This window comes from Myotis brandtii, unplaced genomic scaffold (assembly GCF_000412655.1).
Source record: "Myotis brandtii unplaced genomic scaffold, ASM41265v1 scaffold550, whole genome shotgun sequence".
NCBI lineage: Eukaryota > Metazoa > Chordata > Mammalia > Chiroptera > Vespertilionidae > Myotis > Myotis brandtii.
In genome coordinates, this window is record NW_005370043.1 from 2669187 (window position 1) to 2689948 (window position 20762).

Below are 20762 nucleotides of genomic sequence, written 5' to 3' on the forward strand. Positions count from 1 at the left end.
GGAACCAGCCTGGAGCCTAGGCCACGACCACTTCCTGACAGGCTGCCAGCGCTGCTGCAGCCCAGACCAAGGCAGAGCCAGTGGGGCAGAGCCAGTGGCGAGCACAGCCGAGCCTTAGCTTCATCAAGGCTTCCTGTCGCTGGCAGCTGTGTGATCCCTGAGTCCAGGGACCTGGTGCAAGAGGGCTGCTGGGAGGCTGCTGGATAGGGAACGGGTAGTGGGTGAGGAAGGGGAGGTTCACCAGGGCTCTCGTAGGTGGGCACAGAGCAATGGAGGACTCACTTAGCTTGACTCACCCTGGTCCATTTTTAGGCCTCCTGAGGTTGTGGTCAAAAGTCCCGCCTGAGCACCTCCACATTTGAATGGCCCCAAGCAAGGTATTTTATCCTCTTTAGACCTTAGTTGCCTGATGTTTGCAGGAAAGAGAAGCATCCCACCCTGCCTCACCTCTGGGAGCACCCTGAAGGCTCCACCGGGTAAGAGAGATGGAGGGACAAAGTGTCCTACAGGACCATTAGCAGGCATTGTGTATGCCCTTTCTCCCCTCCAGCATTCATTCCTAAGGGAGCAAGGACCAGAATGATTTATGCTCTTTTCGTAGATGAGGACACTGAGGCCCAGAGAAAAGTCATGAAGGGAGTTGAGTCAGGATGTCCTAAACCAGTCCAGAGCCTGAGGTCTCCAAGATGAAATGGTTCTTATGGACACCAGGGATGCTGAACCAGGGTCACTACCTTCCTCTACCTGCCCCAATCACAGGGTCAAGTCCAAGTCCCTTATCCACCAGGACACCCACTCCAGCTTCTATACCCCTTTGAGGACACACCCTCCAAACAGTCCTGGGTCCCTCAGCCTGGAATCCCAGTGGGAAAGCCAGTCGACGTCCCACATTCCCCAAGGCCACAGGGCCATTCCTAACCCCCACCTCGAGAGAATCTTGCAGTAGCAACACGAACCTCAGTGTCGGAAGCAGATAGACCTGAGGTGTGATCTCAGCCACTTATGTGGACCTGCGAAGCCGCTCCCCCTCAGGAGCCTCCACCTTCTATACACGAGGGATATGACAGCTCAGTGTGGGTCATGGTGCTGGGCAACGAGGGCTGTAACGCACCTGACACTTAGCAGGAGCTCAGTGAAATGTGGCTGCCATCCTTCCCACCAGGCCCCGGAGCTCCCCATCTCCTTCCCTTCTCACCAGCCTGAACACACAAGATCCCCTCTCTCCCCATTTTCAAAGGCAAACATTAATCCGTTATCTGCTCTCCGCAGGGAGTACCAGGCCGGCCACTCTAGGTGATAGAATGACAAGACCGTGCCCTGCCCTCAGGTGCCCACCTGCCTGCACTCTTTGCTAGTCTCACCAGGCACCGTCGACCTGTCTCCGCCTGTCTCCACCCCTGCAGCCAGTCCTCCAGCCGACCTCTCACCATGGCAGCCCTGATCGCCGAGAACTTCCGCTTTCTATCGCTTTTCTTCAAGAGCAAGGACGTGATGATTTTCAATGGGCTGGTGGCACTGGGCACGGTGGGCAGCCAGGAGCTGTTCTCTGTGGTGGCTTTCCACTGCCCTTGTTCACCTGCCAGGAACTACCTGTACGGGCTGACGGCCATCGGTGTGCCCGCCCTAGCACTCTTCATCATCGGCGTCATCCTCAACAACCACACCTGGAACCTCGTTACCGAGTGCCAGTACCGGAGAACCAAGAACTGCTCGGCTGCCCCCACCTTCCTCCTCCTGAGCTCCATCCTGGGCCGCGCGGCTGTGGCCCCCATCACCTGGTCTGTCATCTCCCTGCTGCGCGGTGAGGCCTATGTCTGTGCTCTCAGCGAGTTTGTGGACCCCTCCTCGCTCACAGCCGGGGGAGAGGGCTTCCCGCGAGACCATGCCACAGAAATCCTGGCCAGGTTCCCTTGCGGGGAGGGCCCCGCCAACCTGTCAGGCTTCCGGGAGGAGGTCAGTCGCAGGCTCAAGTATGAGTCCCAGGTAAGGTGTGCAAAGGAAAGCGCCCCTTTTTTCTCCTTTTGGTGGTGGCTGGCGGGGGGGGGGGGGGGTGTCGGATGGCTCCGTGCTAGAGCTGGAGTTGGTCCCCAGGGGCCAAGGTCTCCAGGAAAGCACTAATCAGCATCAGGTATCAGAGCTGGGTAACCCCATGGGTTAGTGTCTGGTGGGACAAAGGTCAATTCAGTCACAAATACGTTTTTAATGTTAAAGGAAATGTTCTGGCTCAGACTGAGCCTTGATCCCAGTCATGGATTAAGCCCCTTACTCCAGCCAGATGGAGCACAAATCCTGCAAGCCTATGAAATATTTGCTATGGGTCATGAGCTGATAGTGGGGTGTGGCTGGCTCCAGGGACCAGAATGTTCCTATCCCAGGAAGGCCGGGGCCAGCAATGAATTAGCCTCAGGCACTGCTGACATATGGCAGTCTTTTGACCCAGGAAGCTGCTGCCCTACTTCTAGCCTCAGCCTTGGCTTAGTCCTGAGGGAGTGAAGGTTGGTCAGAGGACAGAAGAGCAGAGACCTGGGCAGAAACAGAAAAACTGAGCTGGAAGCATTGACTTAGAGAAACAGGGAGCGAGGAACAGATAGGGAAGAGCATAAGATTCTTTATAAGGTCTCTCAGGTACGTAAGCAACAGAAACAGAGAAGCAGGGTTGGAGACGCACCAAAGAGATGGGAGATGAAAGACACAGAAATAAAATTTGATGATCAAAAGCCCACAGATCTCTCTAGAGGAGCAAATGGGGAAATAGGCTCACACCCAAGCAAGTGTTTGAGAGAAGCACATGGGCATTTTCAAAACGAGGCAGAGAGTAAGGACCAGGCCATGGGGGAGGTAGGGAAGGCAAGAGGTGGCATCTGGGCTGTGCCGGGCAGTTTGACCTGGATTTTGATGGGCTGAAATGACATAAGGGAGGGGGGTAAACCTTGGGGCTAAAGAAAAGGCAGCAGAGCCCGGCCAGTGTGGCTCAGTGGTTGAGCACTGACTTATGGACCAAGAGGTCAGAGTTGTTGTTTTTTTAAATATATTTTATTGATTTTTTACAGAGAGGAAGGGAGAGGGATAGAGAGTTAGAAACATCGATGAGAGAGAAGCATCGATCAGCTGCCTCCTGCACACCCCCTACTGGGGATGTGCCCGCAACCAAGGTACATGCCCTTGACCGGAATCGAACCTGAGACCCTTCAGTCCGCAGGCCGATGCTCTATCCACTGAGCCAAACCAGTCAGGGCAAGAGGTCACAGTTTGATTCCTGGTCAGGGCACATGCCCAGGTTGCTGGTTCAATCCCCAGTAGGGGGTGTGCAGAAGGCAGCCAACTGATACTTTCTCATCATTGATGTTCCTATTTCTTTCTCCCTTTCTCTTCCTCTCTGAAATCAATAAAAAAAAAAATTTTTTTTTTTTTAAAAGGAAAAGAAATGGCAGCAGAAAATGCGGGAGGCAAAGTCTAAGAAACTGTGAATTCGAAAGAGTAAGGGAAAAAAGGTGCAATTATAACCAGAAGGGCCTGCTTCCCTTACAGAAGCAGAATCTTCATTCAGGGAAGTGAGGGCCAGTTCTGAGGGGGTTCTGAGGCCCAGGTTCAGCCCAGCCCAGCCCAGCCCCTATCTCAACCTGGGCGGGTGGGGGGTCCAGACAGCAACTTGCCCTCCTCACCCTGCCCCTTCTCTGGCCAGCTCTTTGGGTGGCTGCTCATAGGTGTGGTGGCCGTCCTGGTGTTCCTGACCAAGTGCCTCAAGCATTACTGCTCACCACTCAGCTACCGCCAGGAGGCCTACTGGACGCAGTACCGCAACAACGAGGAGCAGCTCTTCCAGCGCACCGCCGAGGTGCACTCCAGGGTGCTGGCCGCCAACAACGTGCGCCGCTTCTTCGGCTTCGTGGCCCTCGACAAGGACGATGAGGAGCTGGTAGCCAAGTTCCCCGTGGGAGGCACACAGCCGCGGCCGCAGTGGAACGCCATCACTGGCGTCTATCTGTACCGTGAGAACCAGGGCCTCCCCCTCTACAGCCGCCTGCACAAGTGGGCCCAGGGGCTGCCAGGCAACGGCACAGCCCCGGACAACATGGAGATGGCCCTGCTTGTCTCCTAAGGTTCCTGTTCCCACACTCTTTGCAAATGACAATCCTTGGTCCAACACTGAACCCCACTGTCTGCTCACATCAGCATCAGGTTTGTTTTTTCTTTTAACCATAGCTTTTTGGGAAAACAGACCAAGAGAAAGAAACAAAAGTAATCTGGGTACAGAGGAGAGAGCTAATGCACAATGTGGTCAGCGTGACAGGAAGGCTCTCTGACCTGAAGAAATCCCCTCTCGTACTGCCATCAGCCACCTGGTCAACAGCTTGGGAGGGAAGACTCGTACTCAGAACTGGTCCTTAATCAGCTATGCTGTGGAGGACCTTTTACTGGTGGGCTCCAAGGCTGAGAAGCCCTGGCCAGCACAGCGAGGGGACAGTGAAACCTGCCAGCAGGCTCACTGTATAGGATATTGTGCAGTTAATTTGTGTCTAACTGCTTATGGACAACCCGCTCAGCGGTGCTCAGCTGGGAAGCTGCCCTTCGATGCATGCCACTGGCTTTGTTTTATATATTTACATTTTTGATAAAGCTTTTCTAAGTATAAAGGACTAGCTTGCTGTCTATGTGATTGGATGGGACATGCCACAGCAGATCGGTGATCATGGGGACAGGCCTAAATCCCATCTCCTATGAGAGGGAAGGGGACAGGGAGACCCTGGGCAGGGCTCAAATAGACAGGAGGGAGGGCAGGTGCTCCCACAGGAGGGAAAGCTCTGGGGCTGATGACCCCTTAGCAGCTGGATTCAGGTATCTCACTTGATCTGGAGGAACAGAGGGAGCTTGGTCTCCCCCGGAGGGAAGCTCAGCTTAAATTTCTTGGGTCAGAAGATCCTGCACTCAGTAGGGAAGACCAGCTCTCACAGCCCAGCCCTGGCTCCTCCTCCCTCCCACGCTCACCTTGCCCGATTGCCTCCACCACCTCGGAAACCTTTGATGCCCTCCCTGGTCCTGGCCCTGCTTCCTGGCACATGACTCAGTCATTGCCCATGGAAAAGCTCCCTAGCTCTCGGGACATTTAAAACTCTGCCAAAGAAAACGATTCACTCTCTCAAGACCAAGCCAAAAAAGAACTGGCTTTAACAACTAGCTGGGTCTGTGCTGGCCTCCAAGATCTCTGGACCGTACGAGATCATTACTTATCAAACGATGCAGAGAGACTGTCTTTCTGGGAATTTTATGAGGGAGGCCTGGGCCCATCACATCGCCTCTCCCTCAGGACTCAAGGAATAACCATCAAGTCAGTCAATGCCCTGCGCCCAGCAATCATTCTCCCAGAGGAGCTAGAAGGGGGCTCTCCCCAGAGCCACACAGCACGCCAGTATAGGTCCTCACCGAGACTCCTGCCTGCCAGGCAGCATACGACATACATGCTCTCACTTCATCCACAAAACCCTGCAAGGTAGGACTTTTTAGCCCCATTTTACAATGAGACCCCCATTTGGAGAGGCTGGGTCACCGGGCCCTGGTGGGCTGAGAGGTGACATTACCAGGTGGCTTTCCTCTCAGGTGCCTCAATTTTCCTTCCTGGGCTCTATCTTTGTCCTTCCATCCCAACCCACAGCCTCCACAAAAGGGTACAAGGCTGAGCTGAGGCTAACAGAATGCCCAGAGACTCCAGGACCTAAAGGAGGGGCCTACTTCCTGGACCCTGCTGACCCCTCTGGCTATACAAAGAGCCTGCCAGGGCCAAAGATGGTCAGGAGTCAGCCGTCCACTCCTGCTCTTGGGAACTCCCATGAAGGAGAAACCGGAGCAGTCTCAGAAAAGGAGAAAAACGAAATTGGTACTTAAAGTAAAAAAAGGAATTTATAAGAAATGCCTTTTTATCCTAACAGGATTGTCCCAAAGTTGCTGCAGAAAAAGCAGCACATAAATAGAGTCCTCAGGCAACACAGTTGCCAACTGCCGGGTGCCTGAGGTTTGGGTGGGCTGGGCCCTGCTGCAGGGGCTGTCCGGAGCCAGCCTGCAGCTAGTCCTCCAACACAGAGCTCTTAGCCTCCACGTAGTCCAGGGCCTTCGCCTTCACTGCCTGCACGTCCTTCTCGGTGCCGTGTTGCTTCTCATAGTCCAGGTAGCGCTTGAAGAAGAATTTCATTCGCTTGGGGGCCAGACTCAGGTGAATGACGCGCTCGAATATGTCCCTGTGAGGAAAGCAGGGCAGCATTTGCCTCTCGGTCCCCCGCCACTCGACTCCTGGCTAACCTTCCCCACTTGTTCTTAGGCTCTGGAGCAGGCCCTCTGTCACCCAGCACTCCCACTTCTAGCTTCATTTTTACTACCAACATCCACTCCCATCATGTCTACTGGGAGAGCGAGAGAATACCACCCTTCCCGTCCAGGTGAGCAGACAGACACCCAGAGATGTTAAAGGACTTACTGGCCTAAAGTTACACAGTAAATCAGGACAAAGCTACTGGGAGGGAACACACATGAGACATGCATCTGTGAGAAAAGCTCTGCTTAAAGCTCACTGGCGGGCTGAGGGGAGGCACTAGTTCAGCCGTGGGCAAACTACGGCCCGCGGGCCGGATCCGGCCCGTTTGAAACCCTTTTGAAATGAATAAAACTAAAAAAAAAAAGACCGTACCCTTTTATGTAATGATGTTTACTTTGAATTTATATTAGTTCACACAAACACTCCATCCATGCTTTTGTTCCGGCCCTCCGGTCCAGTTTAAGAACCCATTGTGGCCCTCGAGTCAAAAAGTTTACCCACCCCTGCACTAGTTCTTTCTGGAACTTAGTCTACCCATCTCCAATCCTCCCTGCCTGTGGGGATGCCGGCGGACAACAGTGAGTTATGCTGTGGGGATGCCAGCGGACAACAGTGAGTTATGCCTGTGAACATTCTCTACAGTGAGAGTCAGGCACAGTGTTAATTATGAGGGAAACCCAAGTCTCCGGACCCCAGGAGAGTGGCCAGCCTACCTCCCACCCAAGGTTCCAGATACCGCCAGAGGCTGGCCCGAGGCAGGAAAAGACATTGGAAAAGTGAATGCCATAGGACCTGCCGTGTCAGGTCAAAGCTGTTTTTCCAGACAGAGTAACACAACTGGGGATGCTGGAGCTACTGTGGGTGCTAAAGTCATCTGCTCAGCCAATGTCCCCAACCCCCACGGGGAATTCAGCCCCGATCTGTCTGCCCCTCTCACCGGACTTCCTTCTGGCTGCCATGCTTGATGGTCATGTCGATGTAGACCGACCAGACATCCGTGCGCTTTGGGTAGGTGCTCAGTGTGTTCTCAAAAATAGCCTTGGCCCGCTCTGCATCCCCCAGCTGGAACTCCAGCTGGGCGAACTTGGAGATCACATCCACGTCTGCAGGGAGAGGACACTCAGACACACAACCAGGCAGAGCCCGCACCACAACACAATGTGCCACAGGGACTGAGTCTGACTCCTGACTCCCTGCTCGTGTCCCAAGACACAGGTAGCGACAAGAGGGTCAGTGGGGTAGATTAGGGCCACATACACAGATGGGCACTGACCTATGACTCCCACCGCAGACACCCTACTCTCCGGGGGCAAGGGCAACAGAATTAGTGCTAACTGCAACACGCATTACATGCAAGAGCATACAATCAATAGACAGACAGACAGGTATGTAACCACCACGAGGCTTCCTGCCACCACCCTCAGATGAGGGGACCCATAACTCCTGTGCTCAGATGTGGGCGAGCCCAATGTGCTCAGGAATCGGGCCGAAAGTGGGCTGGGCACTCACGCTCTTTTTGAGGCAGGCACTCGAGGGCTCGCTGCATCACACGGTGACTGGCCCCAGCCTGGCCCCTCCGCAGAAGGAAGGCCCCATATTTGACCCAGACAGCTTTCTCCTGCCGGAAACGCTTCAGCATCCGGTTGTAGAGTTCACCAGCTTCCTGTGGGAAAGACCAGGCAAGCTGGGGAAGGTGATGTGACAGAGCGGGGGCAACAATAAAGATGGGCAGCTCCCCTGTGAGAAGCCAGACGGGCTCACAGACGCCAACTGCTATGCAGGCCCAATTCTAGCTACTGAGGGGAGGGCAGGCTCCCAGAGATGAGGAGGCCTGACAAGATGGAGTCTCCCTACTAATCCTATGGCACGCAGAGGTCGTAAGACTAGAACAGGATCCAGAACATGGGGATTCTTCCCTGCTGCCTCCGTGACCCCCAGGAGACAGGTTGAGTGGCTGGGGACCCTCTGGCAGCAGGCCACCAGGCCCAGACTCCTACCTGGAACTTCTCAGACTTGGTGTAGATGTCAGCCAGCTGGAGAAAGACCTTGAGAGGCTCATTGTATTGCACGGCCCGCTCGAAGACCTTGGTCAGTGACTCCTGAGACCCGTACATGTTCTCGAGGTTCAGCAGTGCCACCCACACATTCAGCTTCTCCTGCTCCTCTCTGGAGGGAGAGCAGTCGGTGCATGAGCTCCATCATCTCAGCCCAAAGAGCCCTTCACTCCCCTCCGGGGATGTCGACTGGAACTCTATCCTCCTCCCCAGGTTCCAACCATGTCCTCAGCTCCCACCCTCAAGCGCAGGCACTGAGAGGCCCTGTCCCACTGCAGTTCACAGCAGCAGGAAGCCCCACCCTGACTGCGGGGCCTGGGGCTCCCAAACGGAGGCTCTACCTCCATTCCCAGGAAGGAAGCCTACCAGGTCTCAATCAGGCCTGAGGTCTGAGCTGGAAGGAGCAGAATCTCTGGTCTGCTTCTCTCCCCAAACTAAGAGAATGAAAGTAAAGGTTCACCACTCCTCCTTCATCAGCCTCAGGGCACTCACTCTACCCTCTGCCTGGAAAATGGCCACACGCAGAGTTTTCTCCCAGGTATGTGGAAAGCTGTGTTCCCTATTCTACTTCTGCTCCAAGTTGGGCACATTATTTAAGTCTCCAACTTAACAGTGAAAAGGACTATAAATTATAGATGAGCAGATCTATTTCACAGATGGCACATCTAAGAGGAGTCCAGGAACCCCAGGTGGCAGCCACTCCAACTGCTGTCAGACTGCAACCTGGGGAGACAAGGCCCTTCCTGTCCAAAGGCCCCTCCCTAAAGCAGGGAGACGAAGCCCAGACCTGAAGGAGATGGTCTTGAGAGCCCTCTCGGCCACAGCCCGAGCCTTCTCGATCTCTGTGGCCTGCAGGTGGAAGGCCATGTACTGCAGCCACAGGATGGAGCTGTTGGGGGAGCTCAGCACCAGTCGGTCAAAATCATCTGCTGACTCTGGCTGTCGCCCAGGGTCCATCAGCGCCTCCTCCATGCGGGACAGCTCTTTCTCTGCCTTCTGCTTCTCCAGCTCCCTTTCCTTCTTGCTTTTCTTCTTCTGCTATGAAAGGCCAAAACAAGTGAGTAATCAGCTCCTCAGACCCTGGGCAGGTCTGTGATAGAAGCCAAGAGTCGGCAGGGCAATCCCCAAGCTCTATAAATACTCCCTAGCCCGAGACCGCCCCACCCTGCCGGAAGAGACACCCACAGGCTAGGACAGACACAGGAGACTGGCACCAAGGGGTCCCTGCAAAATACGACACCGTGGTTTGCTGTGGCTTCTCGTCTTCCTCACTGTCTGAGCTCTCTCTTCGAGGTGGCAAGGCCGGGGTCAGAGATTCTAGCCCCACGTCCCAAACGAAGCCGGAAGACAGCTGCAGCCGGGGCACCTCTGCTGGCCTGGTCTGCTTCCCCTGGAGGAGCATGGAGGTGTGTGAGGAAGGCACTCGGCTCAGGCTGCTCCCTGTTCCCCAGCCCCATCTCGCCCGGAGGAGCAGGACTCCCACCATGCCCTCCTTCCAGGGCCAAACCCAGTCCACCCGGGAAATTTACAGTAGTGACAAAAAACTTCCTTTGCAAATAAATTCATTTGGGTGACACATTTTTAAATATATGTATGCATATATATGTGTGTCACACACATATAAAATAACACATGTATAAAGTAACAGTCAAGCTAGGACAGACATGATAAATGTTCTGAGGGTGGCAGAGACCCGATAGCTAAAGTCTGGGAAGCCCTTCCACACCCGGTCCTCAGTTCAAGTAGCACTGCTCTGACTTTTCAGAGGGGAACTCGGGCTCGGGAACACCACGCCGCCTCTTTACCTGCCCACCCCACTAATCTAATTCAGTTCCACCTAATAAATTAGAATTTAATCTGATTACAATTTATTTTATGCAACACATCCTATGGGTAAGGCAGGGTCCCTATTCCCCAGGGAGCTGATGACCAACTAAAGAAACCAGCAGCCCCATCTCTTCATATCTTACAGGAAACAAGAAAGAGGATGATGCCAAAAAGAACCCAGCTCTTCGGCAGGAGTCCAGGTCTCCCCTCCCCAGAGCAGCCTCCTCCTCACCTTGGGCAGCACACTGATCTCTTCCATCTCCTCTTCTCCTTCCCGATAATACACTTCAACTCCACTGTCGTCCTCCTCGGTCGGAGCAGCCCTCTTCTGCTTCTTGCTTGCCCTTTCCTGAGACGAAGGCAGGAAAATGCCGAGCCGCCCTACTTGCCCAGGAGCACTCTTGGGCAGCCCAGGGCAATGTCCCCCCATCCCCTGTCCCTCCTGGCACCCCCCAGTGCCCAGCCTCCAAACTCACACTAATCTGGGTCCGAGAGAAGGCGAGGCAGCTTCCCCCTGGCTTCTGAATCGCTCTCCTTGTCATACGTGGGGAGGCCATCCCCCCTGGGGACGTACCTGTTCACTTGCCGACTCCCGATGTGGCCGCTTGCCCTGCTTCTCTGCGTGTGGTTTCTGGGGCTCTTTCTTCTCTTTGCTAGGCAGCTGGGCCTCCTCCTGCCCCTTCTGGTTCTGCTTCTCCTTCCTTTTCTGGTTCTTCTTCTTCTTCTCTTTCTGTTCTTTTCCTTTGTGGTCTCTCTCCTCTACCTCTACTTGCTTCTCCCCTTGCCTTAGAGGTGACAGTCCTGGGGAGGCAGGAAACACGTCGGGCTTCCCAGTGTCGCCGGGGAGGAACGACAGTTCAACCAGGTTCTTCTGGTGGTCCACGCTGCGACAGGAAGAGAGGGAGGGCGGACAGTGAAGGCAACAGAAGAGCCCACGGCACAGCAGGCAGCCAGGCCTTCCTCTCCTCATCGACGCACAGTTTTCTGGGCCCTGCCCTACCCATCTTGCAATCCATTTAGTATGGTTAGGAACGATTTGCACGTTTCCCAGGCTTAGTAGTAAAATACAGGAGGCAGCTGTGATGTTCCCCTATTCTGTCCCCAACAACAGGTGCCTCTGAAGAGAAATGTCTCCACATCTGCTTTTAAGAGCAGAGGGAAAAAGTTCCAGACAAAGGGGCTTCGTTCATCAGAACATTGCACCCACCACTACTCAAGCCGTCCTGTCTGTTTACTCTAAATCTCCTCCCAGAGAAAGGGCTGAAGGGGGTGGGAGGGAAGAAGGCACCTACCTTAGGACCTTGGCTGTGAGCAGCTTCCCTTCGGGGAGGTATCTCTCATAAAGGGCTTTCTCGGACGGCCTGTGCTGGGAGACACGTGGATACTGGGCCAATCCCACCACTGAGGGGCCAAGGCTGACAGGAGAGAGACGAGGGTCCTTTGGTCACAAATACAACAACAAGAGTCCCAGCCACCCAAGTTGTGACCAGGATTTAGGACAGACATAAGTTCCTGGCATTCAAAAGGATCCAGAGGGTTTTGTAAACTGGAAAAAATTATCAAGCACAATGAACATGTGATTGCAGGGTACTTTTCACCCCACACCAGGGCATCACAATGTATAGAAAGACAAGAAAAAAATGAGGAAATGTAATAGCAGAGAAGGCTGTAATAGCTGGTGGTTGTGAACATTATATGATTTCAAAGAATATTTACAAATAGTGATCAAACACTAAGTCAAAGAAAATCTGCATGTATTTAAAACTGACATGCCATATGTTTTGTCCAAAACACCAAATAACAATAAGTCAAAACTTTTTTTAAAGTAAAAAGAAAAAACAATTTGGAATTTGAAAGACTGATGGATCCCAGCTGGCAAACCTCGGTGGTTGAATGTCGACCTATGAACCAGGAGGTCATGGTTCAATTCCTGGTCAGGGCACATGCCCAGGTTGTGGGCTTGATCCCTAGTGTGGGGCGGGCAGGGGGCAGCTGATCAATGACTCTCTCTCATCATTGATGTTTCTATCTCTCTTTCCCCCTTCCTTCTTCTCTCAACTTAATAAAAATATATTTAAAAAAAAAATAGGATCTCCTTCTTCATATTCCCTTCAGGCCAGGACAGGCCACGCCCCAGGCTCCACTCCACTCACCCAAGGAGCACGCCGTGTGGCTGCACGGACTTCACATAGCCCCTCAGGAGCTGCCCCTCCTGAACGTCCTGGATGGAGTTAATCTCAGGATCCGGTACTTTGCTTTTCGTCTCTGGGTTTGTCCTAAAGGAATAAAAGGCTTACATACACATACCTCTAATCCCCCTTCCTCCATCCTCCCCCCTCACCTGGGATACAAACTTGTTATGTACAAAGAATATGACTCTGGACCTGCCAATAAGTCCAGTAAGATACAGAGCAGTGATTTTCAGCCTTTTTCATCTTATGGCACACATACACTAATTACTAAAAATCTGCGGCACACTAAAAAATATGGTTTTTGGCTGATCTGAAAAAAATAGGTATGATTTTGATTCATTCACAGCAGACAGCTATTTATTGTGTTGGCTATTGTCATTTTTAAACTGACAATCTAAGGGAAAAGAGGCCAGTGCCCCTGACTGGTCAGGTATTGCATGTCTTAAAATTTCTAGCGACACACCGATTGAAAATCGCCGACACAGAGCACAGCCCTACTCTCTCCTAAAGTCCTGTCAGCCAGGGAAACATGGCTGTGAGCTGGCTGACACAGGGAGACGCTGACCAAGCCTCAAACCTAAAGCCTTGGCCTTATCAACATCCATTTCTAACCATGGAGCAAGCTGACCTCAGGCCAATCCACTTCATGACACACTCACTTCTACTATGGAATCCTGGGGGCTAAGTCATCTCCCTCACCAGGGCTACCATCTGGCGACCTTAATACCCACATGTGGATGTGTGAACCCTTCCCTGGAAACAAGAGCCTAGCAGACAGGTTCTTCTAGCAATCTGAATGTGCTCGGCTTTTCTGGGTAAGAACAGGGCAAGCTATACAGTGGACGATCAAAGAAGAAAGTGAGAAGCCCAATGACTAGATCAGATCTATGGGGCCCTCTTCAGTGCTCTAAGTGGTCCTCCTGCTCTTGTCCCAAAACACAGAAACCCACCTGGACGATCGCAGCGACAAAGTCAATACTTCGTCTGCAGTGGACAGGACATAACACCTGGAATGAGAGCAAACGAGAAGGGAATACTGACATTTGAGCATCTCAGGAGATAGCACAGGGCCTCAGTGCTTCCTTCTGTTGAAAACCTGCTGAGGGACTACAGACAACTCCTGTCACTTCTCTGAGCCTCAGTTTACTAGTCTGTCAGGTAAAAATAACACTATCCCCTCTTCTTACCCAAAAAGGTGTGAGAGAAGAAAACAAGAGAAGACACGAAAGTCCTCTGGCAGACGCAGTCTTATAGTGAGTATTTAGGAGATGAGACCAGCCCTTTGTCAGGTCCTGGGAGTGTGTGACTCAGTGAAGAAACAGCAGCAACAGGAAACTGTGAGAAGGGGATGACCTACAACTGTGCAGACTCAGACAGCCAAGCAGGAAGGTCGGAGCGGGGGAGGCTTCCAGGAGGTAAGCAGGGTTTCCTCTTTGGTTGGGTTTCTAAACATATGGCAATTCATTAAAATGGCAATTAACTCTAGCCAGTTTGGCTCAGTGGATAGAGCGTCAGCCCGTGGAATGGAGTCGCGGGTTCGATTCGGGTCAAGGGCACAAATCTCGGTTGCAGACTCAATCCCTGGCCCTGGTCAGGGCATGTGTTAGAGGCAACCAATCGATGTGTCTCTCACGTCAATGTTTCCTTCTCTCTGTCTCTCCCCCTCCCTTCCACTCTCTCTAAAAATTAATGGAAAAAATATCCTTGGGTGAGGATTAACAAAAAAAGACCCAAAAATATAAAATGGCAATTAGTAGCCTGAAGTCACAAAGTATAGAATCTTAGCAGTAGAAAGGATCTCAGCAACGGTACAGTCCAAATTTTCCTGGTGACAGGCGTCTGCCTTTTATAACACGGCATCATAACCCCTAAAGCAGGAGAGGACCTGGAGGGATCGTCTCCCTTTAGGCAATTAATTTACTATCCATATTTGACGAATGGAGGAATTATAACTGAATGTTACTAAATAAATCTATTTAGCTGTGGCTATAAATAAACCAATTTAAAATAAATATTTCGCTGAAGCTCACACCCCCATTTTGTAAGTCTTAAGAGACAGAAAGCAGAGAAGATCGGGATTTCTCTCTGACTCCCTTTTGTCCTCCCAGGCCTTGGATATTTGTGTGCTGTTCAGCTCTGATCAATGGTTGAGAAGCCAGGCAGGTGCTGGTGGCTTGAGATGGGAAAGAGCAGTTGTATTTAGTGTAAATGGGGATATAAACTGACACAATCCTTTTGAAGGGCACTTAGGCAAAATATATAACATCATTTGACCCATTTTACTTCTAGGGATTTATTTCACAGATATACTTACACCAGCATTGAAACATATGCAAAGATATTTACTTCAACATTATTGTTCATCAGCAGGAAAATTTTTAAATAAATTATGACAAAAAACACACGACAGAATACTAAAAATATGTTAAAAATAAGGTAAAAGAACAAGGTTGATTTAGACATATTAGCCTGGGAAAAGAAAAACATCCATGAGAAGCTGCCATGAGAAAAAAGCAAGTTGCAGAACAGTATATAAATAAAATTTTATTATATAAAGGGAAATTATACCTATATATGTGTGAAAGACTTGAAAGACAAAGACCAAAATACATAATGGTGAAAAGTTGCAGAGAAAAAAAGCCACATAAGTTTTCATTTTCTATTCAATTTTTTTCTGGTACATAATCATGAATTACATCTATAATTAAAAAACAAAAAAATAAACACCGCAATCCCACAAAGAGCTGAAAAGAGGAAGAAAACAGAGCCAACCTGACGATCTTCTCGGGGGTGAAGTCTTCCAGGGGCGCCTCTGAGTAGGAGTCGCTCACGTGAAATATGCTGACTCTTCCAATCCTCCCGAAGGGGAAGGAGACAGTCAGCCCCTTGTTGGGGGTCACCTTCACCACTCGGCCCATGGCCACTTCCCCCTTTTCAAGCTTGTGAGGACCTGGAGGGAGAAGGAACCTGACTCAGGGAAGAGGAAATGAGCCAAGAAAGAAGGTGGAATGCTCACCAACCACCGGCTGGGGAGTAAGCTACCCAGACTTCGGCTGGGACCAGAACGATCATGAAGACCCAGATTATATGCCATGTAGTCAAGGATCCCAGGGCTATGTAGTAGACAACCCTTTCTGAGACCTAATGAAACCAACTGTGTAGGTAAAGGTGACTCAGACAGCAGTGGAGTAACACAGGCCAGAGAGTAAAACTCCAGGAAAATAGTTATAAGAAGGGACCAAGCACACTAAGCTTTCTGAGGACTCTAATATCCAAGGCACCGTTCAACCTGGGCAATAACAAAAGACCCCTTCCCACTCCTTTCCACCCCCTCCCTTCCTGACCAGGTACCATTTCATCACCACACCTATGAGTGAGAGACACAAGAAGGCCTTTGAGGAATCTGGACCAACCACAGTGGCCTTCAGGGCCTGGCCAATTTGGAACTTCTTATCTGGATGTTTCAGAACCTGGAAGGACAAGAAAACTCCTGATGTTTGAAGAAAGGTCTATCATTTATCCAAACCACATAGCATTAAGTCTCCAAAGCAAGTGTCCTCCAAACCAATCCTTGAATCTTTGTACCTACTATGAACACACAGCAGACACTGAGCCAAGCTTAAGGGGCCTGAGGATCTCTCCAGGGATCTCGAGCAACTGACCTTAAAGCTAAGAGAAATGAGCAACATGGGAATTCTTCCCCGGATGTCTGGAGCAATCTCCACCTCGAGCCATTTCTTAATCACGTTGTACTGAGGAGGAAAAACAGGAGGAGAAATGGAATGAAACAAATACAAGCATTTCTTTTTTAACCTTCATGACAATATCATCTCCTAAAATCACAGGGTTGAAAGGACTCTAATCCTACATTGTTCCAAAGGACAGAAATCCACTCCAACATCCTATTGCCCAAGCTCAACTTCCACTTCTCATAGGTTTCACTCAGGTACATGCCCTTGACCGGAATCGAACCTGGGACCTTTCAGTCCGCAGGCCGACGCTCTATCCACTGAGCCAAACCGGTTTTGGCAGCATTTCTTTTTTAACCTTCATGAAAATATCATCTCCTAAAATCACAGGGTTGAAAGGACTCTAATCCTACATTGTTCCAAAGGACAGAAATCCACTCCAACATCCTATTGCCCAAGCTCAACTTCCACTTCTCATAGGTTTCACTCAGAGTCCCGCTCAGAGCCTGCGCCAGCCCAGCAGGATGTGCTTCCCTCTTGGTGCTCAGCAAAAAAGACCCTGGAGAGGCTCTCAAGCATCAGGACCACCTCCCCTGACCTCCGCAGCCTCCACGGAGCTCAGTTGAGCCCAGTGACTATTAAGCAGCTTCAATGTCTTACTTCTAGATCAGTTTAGATCTTGATCCTTTACTATTTACACAGTCTTCTAAACACACATCCCAATGTTCAAGTCAATCTAACAAAACATCTATCAAGCAGCCATTATGCACATGGCATGATAGTGATAAATCAAAGCCAGGCCCTGCCTTCAAGGAGATGACAGTCTACAGAGAATAAATCAAGTGAAAGTATGCAAATAACTAGAGCAGCAAGCATCATGAAGAAAGTACAATATGCTATGGGAATATATAGGAGAAATCAGTAATAAGGGAGGATTATCTGTGCTGGAGCCTGAAGGATTACAGGCAATAGGAATGGAGGGCACTCCAGGTATAGAATACAAATAAAGATAAGAAGGGAAAAAGGTAGAGGAGGTTTTCAACGCGACTGGTACACCAGATTGGTGAGATCAGATTGTGAAGAGCCTTAAGGCATGTGGGGTTTATGAAGGTCTACAACAGGCAAACAAAGGGGTCAGCACCAGTGATATGCTCAGATAGATACTTATAGAAGAATCTGGCAACAATGAAGGAGCTATTCCTCAAGGTCAAGCCCAGTCCACCTTTCTCTCCAATATATCCCAACCAGTATAATTCTCACTGATCTCTCCCCTTTTTTGAACTCCCACTCCACTTGGGGTTAGAACACACTATCTGTCACCCAATTACATATCGTTTTGCATCACATCTGCTTTACAAAAGGCCAGAATCTAAAGTCCAATCTTGCATTCATTTTAAACCTTGCTCTATCGTGTATTTTTCTTTCCATTTTGTACAATTAATCTATAAACATGTTGAACTGTTATTTCATAAGCTGTAAATTTAGCTCCTCGATTAGACCAGAAAGTTTTCCAGGAGCAAGGCCTATCATCTCCCATGAACCACCACGGTAGCAAAGCCTAGTGCTAATGGCCCCTCTCCAGCTTCTCCGTTTCTTCTGAGAAAAGGATGGCATCACATTGCAAGGCATGCACTACTCACCTTCTTCAAGAAGCAAGTCACGGTCTGACCAGCCTGGTACTGTTTAATCTTCTCCAAAGGGCTAACAGAGTGAGTGTTGAGAGCAGCATGGCCATCCTTGTCCAGCACACTGTTTGCAGAAAGGCAATAGAAAGAGTAAACCAAACCCTGGCTTAAAAACACCTCCCCCAACTGGCCATGGACAGATTATATAGGATTACCCCAACTCATACACACCCCCCACGCCCCCATTTCTCTCCTTACAGGGGAAGGTTCACATTACTTGCATGACAGCTAATCTTTTCCATTTCACTTACATAGGTGTGAACAAGCTATACAGTAGGTATCCTATAATAATCTTTATAATTTTAGGAAACAAACGTATTTTAATTCTTTCTTAATACTTAGCTATTGCTTTATACTTAGCAGAACTGCTTCCACAAATAAGCTCTCACTGAATGTGACAACACTCTCATGTGTGAATGAGGCAGGGTAGATATTATTAAACTCATTTTATGCTACTGAAGCAGAAGGTGAAGTCAGGCTCTGACTCACAAATCCAGGGCTTTGTCCCCTATGCTATCTTGCCATTATCACTTTTCTGATTCTCTTTCTTCTCAGAAGAGCAACAGGAAAATGTGGTCTGAAAGTTATCAGTCTACAATTTACTTCAAAGGAGTCATAGAACGCCCTAGCCCAGCCATGGGCAAACTACGGCCCGCAGGCCGGATCCGGCCCGTTTGAAATGAATAAAACTAAAAAAAAAAAAAAGACTGTACCCTTTTATGTAATGATGTTTACTTTGAATTTATATTAGTTCACACAAACACTCCATCCATGCTTTTGTTCCGGCCCTCCGGTCCAGTTTAAGAACCCATTGTGGCCCTCGAGTCAAAAAGTTTGCCCACCTCTGCCCTAGCCAGTTTGGCTCAGTGGATAGAGCGTTGGCCTGCGGACTGAAAGGTCCCAGGTTTGATTCTGGCCAAGGGCATAAGCCCAGGTTGCGAGCTCGATCCCCAGTGTGGGGCGTGTAGGAGGCAGCCGATCAATGATTCTCTCTCATCATTGATGTTTTTATCTCCCTCTCCCTTCCTCTCTGAAATCAATAAAAATATGTGTGTGTGTGTGTGTCTGAAACCAGATATTAAACAAATAGGAATTATGTGCTCTACCAAATCTCAATGCTCTGGAAGTAAAGGGCTTACTTTGAAGTTCTAAGAGTGTTCTTAGCATCTGGAACTCAATGTTTCAGGAATATTTACCTCAGATACAAGCCTTCTCAGAAATATTCCACTTCTATTCTGATCATTTCAGGACACGGACCAAACCTCACCCCTGAGAGTTACTTAAGAGGCCCTTCCACAATAACCCTAAGCACACAAGGCTTCCAATGCGATGGATCCCAGGCTGAGTCTGCAGAGCCATTTGCACAGCCATGAACCTAGCTTCATTCACTGATGGCCTATCGATTCTGAATGGCTGTGTTTTGTTTTAATGTAAGAAGCAGAAGCAGATAGGCCCATGGATCAAAATGCTTAAGATCCTCTGAAAAAAATTATCCCAAACTGCACCCACCACTACATGGAACTACTATTTACTTCTTCTCCACCTAGAATCCCCCCTGGAACTCCCCTCTGTAGAATCCACTAGAGCAGTGATGATGAACCTTTTGAGCTCGGCGTGTCAGCATTTTGAAAAACCCTAACTTAACTCTGGTGTCGTGTCACATATAGAAATTTTTTGATATTTGCCACCATAGTAAAACAAAGATTTATATTTTTGATATTTATTTTATATATTTAAATGCCATTTAACAAAGAAAAATCAACCAAAAAAATGAGTTCGTGTGTCACCTCTGACACGCGTGTCATAGGTTTGCCATCACTGCACTAGAGCATGACCTAAAATTCCAGTCACCAAACAGTAGTCTTCACTCAGAGAACAGATATTCTTGGCTAGGTGTTGTTTATTTAGGGAATTGGGTCGAGAGCAAAAATTATTTCTTTTTGTTACATGCCTACAAATAGAACCGCTATCAAGCCTTTAAATGATACTTAAGCCCTGAATACAGTTTTTACATTAAATTTCAGATTAACCTCACAAAATAGCTGTCTGAGAGCCAAATATCCTAACTAGAGAATAAGTCAACCTGGATAGAGAGGCAAAGTCAGTCACAACCCTAGGATCCGGGTTCCTATTTCCAAGGCCCAGAGCTCTTCCCAGGAGACCATGCTACTGGTTCCCCTCACCTTGGCCGCACACTCAGCTCCGGGATGGTTCGGATAAACCTGGGATGACTTATTGGGAGAAACCTGGGAATACAAATAAGGTCAAATCATTTCTCTTTTCTCTGTAACACCATACTCTGGAGATCAGTTTCTTTCTACTCCCCACCAAGCCAAGCTTAAAAAACCACCTGCTCCACTGCCACACCACCCATCGGTGACGTGTCGGGCCTGCAGGGTCCCATTCTCATCCTGTGCAGTACATGCTAAGGAGCTAGCTCATCTGATCTTTTAGGATTGTCATATGAAACCCTGAAAAGGATTTTCCTTATAGACTATCTACTCCAACTCCTTCATACTGAAAATTAGGAAATTGAGGTCTAGAGAGAATAAATGGCTTAGTAAAGATTCCACAGTTACTGAAATTACTATGCAAGTTATTAGCTAGAAATTGAAGTCTTTTTTTGCTTTCCTTATTATAGCAAGGATTCCTGCTACAATAACATATTGTAACAAGATTTGAAGTAAATGAATATAACTAACAGATGCAGGGCGGGATGAATTATAATAACTGCTGACGCTAGGCACGATACATACTAGCTGCTCTCTCAGTCTTCACAGCATCCTTACAAGGTAGTCACTACCCTTACTCTCACTTTACAAATTAAGAAAATAAAACTCAGAGAGTGAAGTATCTACTTATCTCCTGGACACATAATCTTAAATGGCAAGTCTGAAACTAGATCTGATCCTAGACCAATGCTCCTGACCACTATACCACTAAAATTTTAAAAAGGCATATAAAAGGATTCTTTGGTGAATGTTTTTGTTAACTGAAAAAAAAAATCTGAT

General features: G+C 49.4%; 2 protein-coding genes across 7 annotated transcripts in view; one reads left to right on the plus strand and one right to left on the minus strand.

Moving 5' to 3' along the window:
* The window catches only part of LOC102256635 (calcium homeostasis modulator protein 2), a 25271-nt gene extending 19448 nt beyond the window's left edge, over positions 1-5823 (plus strand). The window contains exons 2-4 of one of the 4 annotated variants that reach the window (XM_014549419.1): positions 313-377; positions 1270-1983; positions 3683-5823. In XM_014549419.1, the coding sequence (XP_014404905.1) occupies positions 1429-1983; positions 3683-4099 (972 nt within the window). In that variant the 5' untranslated portion in view covers positions 313-377; positions 1270-1428 and the 3' untranslated portion in view covers positions 4100-5823. Of the gene's footprint in view, positions 1-312; positions 378-403; positions 477-1269; positions 1984-3682 lie in introns of those variants that run through there. The other 3 variants (XM_014549420.1, XM_014549418.1, XM_005878218.2) reach the window with 3 other exon arrangements.
* Positions 5824-5878: 55 nt separating this feature from the next.
* PDCD11 (programmed cell death 11) overlaps positions 5879-20762 on the minus strand; it is a 41541-nt gene continuing 26657 nt past the window's right edge. For 2 of the 3 annotated variants that reach the window (XM_014549416.1, XM_014549415.1), the window contains exons 21-36: positions 19935-19997; positions 17707-17815; positions 16040-16129; positions 15745-15847; positions 15150-15327; positions 13328-13384; positions 12339-12461; positions 11478-11600; positions 10760-11069; positions 10418-10534; positions 9599-9748; positions 9146-9396; positions 8302-8470; positions 7814-7967; positions 7242-7407; positions 5879-6230 (exon numbers count right to left, since the gene is read on the minus strand). In XM_014549416.1, coding sequence (XP_014404902.1) covers positions 6059-6230; positions 7242-7407; positions 7814-7967; positions 8302-8470; positions 9146-9396; positions 9599-9748; positions 10418-10534; positions 10760-11069; positions 11478-11600; positions 12339-12461; positions 13328-13384; positions 15150-15327; positions 15745-15847; positions 16040-16129; positions 17707-17815; positions 19935-19997 — 2335 coding nt within the window. In that variant the 3' untranslated portion in view covers positions 5879-6058. The remainder of the gene's footprint in view (positions 6231-7241; positions 7408-7813; positions 7968-8301; positions 8471-9145; positions 9397-9598; positions 9749-10417; positions 10535-10759; positions 11070-11477; positions 11601-12338; positions 12462-13327; positions 13385-15149; positions 15328-15744; positions 15848-16039; positions 16130-17706; positions 17816-19934; positions 19998-20762) is intronic. The other variant, XM_005878216.2, reaches the window with a different exon arrangement.